The sequence below is a fragment of the Penaeus chinensis genome, chromosome 27, assembly GCF_019202785.1.
Source record: "Penaeus chinensis breed Huanghai No. 1 chromosome 27, ASM1920278v2, whole genome shotgun sequence".
Lineage (NCBI taxonomy): Eukaryota > Metazoa > Arthropoda > Malacostraca > Decapoda > Penaeidae > Penaeus > Penaeus chinensis.
Window position 1 is genome coordinate 24868235 of NC_061845.1, and position 5000 is coordinate 24873234.

At 50.0% G+C, this 5000-nt stretch overlaps 1 protein-coding gene across 1 annotated transcript in view; it reads left to right on the forward strand.

Moving 5' to 3' along the window:
* The window catches only part of LOC125039347, a 49869-nt gene that overhangs the window by 34130 nt on the left and 10739 nt on the right, over positions 1-5000 (forward strand). Inside the window, exon 5 of the mRNA XM_047633186.1 lies at positions 1813-1912. Coding sequence (XP_047489142.1) covers positions 1813-1912 — 100 coding nt within the window. The remainder of the gene's footprint in view (positions 1-1812; positions 1913-5000) is intronic.

Consider the following 5000-nt stretch of genomic DNA (forward strand, 5'->3'; position numbering starts at 1 on the left):
CCTCCCCTCCCCTCCCCTCCTCTCCTCTACTCTCCTCTCCTTTCCTCTCCTCTCCTCTCCTCTCCTCTCCTCTCCTCTCCTCTCCTCTCCCCTCCTCTCCTCTCCCCTCCCCTCCCCTCCCCTCCCCTCCCCTCCCCTCCCCTCCCCTCCCCTCCCCTCCCTTGCTTTCTCCTCTCTCCTCCTCCCCCTCCTCCTTCTCCTGTTCCACTTCCTCTTCTTCCTCTTCCTCTACTTCCCCTCTCTTCTCCTCCCTGTCCTCTTCTCCTCTCCCTCCTCGTCCTCCTCCTCTTGTTCTTGCTCTACTTCTTCTTTTTTCTTCTTCTTCTTCTTCTTCTTCTTCTTCTTCTTCGTCATCTTCATCTTCATCTTCATCTTCATCTTCATCTTCATCTGCATCTTCAACTTCATCTTCATCTTCATCTTCATCTTCATCTTCATCTTCAACTTCAACTTCAACTTCAACTTCAACTTCAACTTCAACTTCATCTTCATCTTCATCTTCATCTTCATCTTCATCTTCATCATCTTCATCTTCATCTTCATCTTCATCTTCATCTTCATCTTCATCTTCATCTTCTTCTTCTTCTTCTTCTTCTTCTTCTTCTTCTTCTTTATCTTCTTGTTTTTCCTTTTCCTCTTCTTCTTCTTCTTCTTCTTCTTCTTCTTCTTCTTCTTCTTCTTCTTCTTCTTCTTCTTCTTCTTCTTCTTCTTCTTCTTCTTCTTCTTCTTTCTCTCCTCCTTCTTCTTCTTCTTCTTCTTCTTCTTCTTCTTCTTCTTCTTCTTCTTCTTCTTCTTCTTCTTCTTCTTCTTCTTCTTCTTCTTCTTCTTCTTCCTCTTCCTCTTCCTCTTCCTCTTCCTCTCTTTCCGTGAATGGTCATTTGCCGCAGGTCAATGGTTATCACGTAAACTTCATCTATCCAACATTTAAGAAATATTAAAAAAGCGCGGGAAAATTCGCTCGCCGAAATATGTAATCAGAACTTCGGAGTCTCCAAATGACAAGCTATGTCGTTAGCTCATTGACGAGGTTTTGATCGTTTTGATGAATGAAGCTACATAGTGGGTTCGCCTGTTCCGGTCACGATGCAGGAATGAAGTGCGGTTAAGGGGGGTTACGTTGTGTAGATTTTTAGGCCAAGACATTTTCTGGTTTGATTTTGTGACGTGAATTATTATTCTGGGTTGTTGTTTTTGGTATTGTTGTTCGGTGTCATTTGTTGTATTATGTAGAATGTCTTATATCATTATTGTTGTTCCTCGTATTGTTCTGAATTGGATAACGCTGCATATATATTTTTTTAAAGGTTTGGTTGGTTTGCTTGTTTATTTAATTTTGAAATAAAGCTAAAACCGCTCATTCCCAACACCGAACCGCAACCGGGGCAGATAAGTAGACCAAAGGGCCGCGTTGGCTTCGGCGGCCTGTTATTGCGCCAAGAAGCTGATGACGCATACCTGCCACGTCACCCGAAGGAGCAACCCGAGTAGCTGATAATAGGGCTCATTGATAGTCGGGGCGGGATGCAACGTGTCGGACGAATGTTAATTTGGCCTCTCTGTCTTCCTCTTTTCTTTCCCGCTTTGTTCCCTTTTCTCTTTCGGTCGCTCCGTCCTTCCGTCTCGGTTTATCGCCCTCTCTCTTTGTCAGTCTGCTCGTTCTCTTGTCCTTTTCTTTCCTTTCTCTCGTCTCTCTCTGACACCTATGACAATATTTCTCTTTTTCCTTCTTGGTTTCAGTAATTCTTCCTTCTTCCTGTATATGGTATCCTGTGGGGAGGTTAGAGGACCTATAAAAATCTCGTGCTTGACTAGGAACGCTAAGTCTCAGTCCTTTTAATAGGGGAAAATATGAGGGACCGGCACCTGATACTGGTGCTGGAGCGATGCCCGTCCTTGAGGCGATGCTGATGAAGTAAGGACATATCTTTGCAGGATGAGAGAGCCTGACTTGTTCGCTCTCCCGCCTAAACCCTGACCTAGCTAGGGTCAGGGTCTACGCCGTGTTCGAAGAGAGAAAGAGAGAAGTCCGTACACAGAAAAAGTCTAACTTGTTGTGAGCCCCCCCCCCCCCCCCCTTGGATATCCGGAGAGGTCTGTGCGGGGTCATGTGTTGTGGCTTGATGGTATTTTTAACCTGTGCAATTTCTTCAGTCATAAGCTTTGAAGATATTCAAAGATGGCTTCAAGCATTATACATAGTTTCATATATATTCTGTACCCCCCCCCCCCCCTTCTCTCTCTGTCTCTGTCTCTGTCTCTGTATCTGTATCTGTATCTGTATCTCTCTCTCTCTCTCTCTCTCTCTCTCTCTCTCTCTCTCTCTCTCTCTCTCTCTCTCTCTCTCTCTCTCTCTTCTCTCTCTCTCTCTGTCTCTCTCTCTCTGTCTCTCTCTGTCTCTCTCTCTGTCTTGCTCTGTCTCCCTCTGTCTCTTCTGTCGTTGTCTTCTCTGTCTCTCTCTGTGTGTCTCTCTTTGTCTCTCTCTGTCTCTCTCTGTCTCTCTCTGTTCTCTCTGTTCTCTCTCTGTCTCTCTTGTCTCTCTCTGTCTCTCTCTGTTCTCTCTCTGTCTCTCTCTCTCTCTTCTCTCTCTCTTCTCCTCTCTCTCTCCTCTCTCTCTCTCTCTCTCTCTCACTCTCTCTCACTCTGTCTCTCTCTCTCTCTCTTTCTTTCTTTCTGTCTTTCTTTCTTCCATTCCTTCCTTCTTCTCTTCCTCCTTTCCCCTCCCCTCCTTCCTTCTTTCTTTCCTCCTTCCTCCCTCCTTCCTTCTTTCTTTCCTCCTTCCTCCCTCCTTCCTTTTCCTCCCTATCCCCTACCTCCCCTCCCTATCCCCTACCTCCCCTCCCTATCCCCTACCTCCCCTCCCTATCCCCTACCTCCCCTCCCTATCCCCTACCTCCCCTCCCTATCCCCTACCTCCCCTCCCTATCCCCTACCTCCCCTCCCTATCCCCTACCTCCCCTCCCTATCCCCTACCTCCCCTCCCTATCCCCTACCTCCCCTCCCTATCCCCTACCTCCCCTCCCTATCCCCTACCTCCCCTCCCTATCCCCTACCTCCCCTCCCTATCCCCTACCTCCCCTCCCTATCCCCTACCTCCCCTCCCTATCCCCTACCTCCCCTCCCTATCCCCTACCTCCCCTCCCTATCCCCTACCTCCCCTCCCTATCCCCTACCTCCCCTCCCTATCCCCTACCTCCCCTCCCTATCCCCTACCTCCCCTCCCTATCCCCTACCTCCCCTCCCTATCCCCTACCTCCCCTCCCTATCCCCTACCTCCCCTCCCTATCCCCTACCTCCCCTCCCTATCCCCTACCTCCCCTCCCTATCCCCTACCTCCCCTCCCTATCCCCTACCTCCCCTCCCTATCCCCTACCTCCCCTCCCTATCCCCTACCTCCCCTCCCTATCCCCTACCTCCCCTCCCTATCCCCTACCTCCCCTCCCTATCCCCTACCTCCCCTCCCTATCCCCTACCTCCCCTCCCTATCCCCTACCTCCCCTCCCTATCCCCTACCTCCCCTCCCTATCCCCTACCTCCCCTCCCTATCCCCTACCTCCCCTCCCTATCCCCTACCTCCCCTCCCTATCCCCTACCTCCCCTCCCTATCCCCTACCTCCCCTCCCTATCCCCTACCTCCCCTCCCTATCCCCTACCTCCCCTCCCTATCCCCTACCTCCCCTCCCTATCCCCTACCTCCCCTCCCTATCCCCTACCTCCCCTCCCTATCCCCTACCTCCCCTCCCTATCCCCTACCTCCCCTCCCTATCCCCTACCTCCCCTCCCTATCCCCTACCTCCCCTCCCTATCCCCTACCTCCCCTCCCTATCCCCTACCTCCCCTCCCTATCCCCTACCTCCCCTCCCTATCCCCTACCTCCCCTCCCTATCCCCTACCTCCCCTCCCTATCCCCTACCTCCCCTCCCTATCCCCTACCTCCCCTCCCTATCCCCTACCTCCCCTCCCTATCCCCTACCTCCCCTCCCTATCCCCTACCTCCCCTCCCTATCCCCTACCTCCCCTCCCTATCCCCTACCTCCCCTCCCTATCCCCTACCTCCCCTCCCTTATCCCCTAACCTCCCCTCCATCCCACTCCCCACTTCCCCTTTCCTCCCTCCCTACCTACCTACCTATCTCTTCCCCTCTCCCTCCCCTCCCTCTCTCTCGCCCATACACCAAGTGTCGAGTAACTCATTTCGTTGAACTCCATTGAGCCCAGGCACGTGACTGTGAAGTAGGGAACTCTTAGCTCGGCTGAGATGTTACGCCACCACTACAGTGCCTCGTGTTAAAGAGGTTCTGTTTTGTATCTATCAAGTAATATATGTATATATATATAATTTTGTTTTTATTGTTCCAAGTTTACCTATTGCTACGTTGTTTTCCTATTCCTATCACTGCATTACCGATATAACAATTTTGTGTCTGTGCATATGGTAAAGGTGATAGTGTTATTGTTGATTATAACGGTAACGAAGTAACGTTAATTAATAATGTCAATCGTCATTGTTATTGTTGCGTTGCATTTGTGTTGGCATATTTCTCTTTCATAAACACTATGTTAGGTCAAGTCTTACTATCTTAAGTCATCAACCTACCTGACCTTTGACCTATCCTCTTGATTAGGCCAAGTTCCTCTCCCTAGTTGCTTTGACCCCCCCTTCACCCCCCCCCCACCCAACCTCCAGCCTCCTTAAAGGAAAAAATGACCTCATCGCCAACTTGACCTTCCATCTCTTTTAATGGAATTTTAAAAATTGAGGGTCTGAATTTCTCTCACTCTCTCGCTCTTCCCTTCTCTCTCTCTCTCTCTCTCTCTCTCTCTCTCTCTCCTCTCCCTCTCCCTCTCCCTCTCCCTCTCCCTCTCCCTCTCCCTCTCCCTCTCCCTCTCCCTCTCCCTCTCCCTCTCCCTCTTTTCTTCCTTTTATTTTCAGACAAACAAAGATTCACATGTTATAAAATACTTCATGATCAGTCATTCTCTTTTCTTTCTCTCTTTCATTAA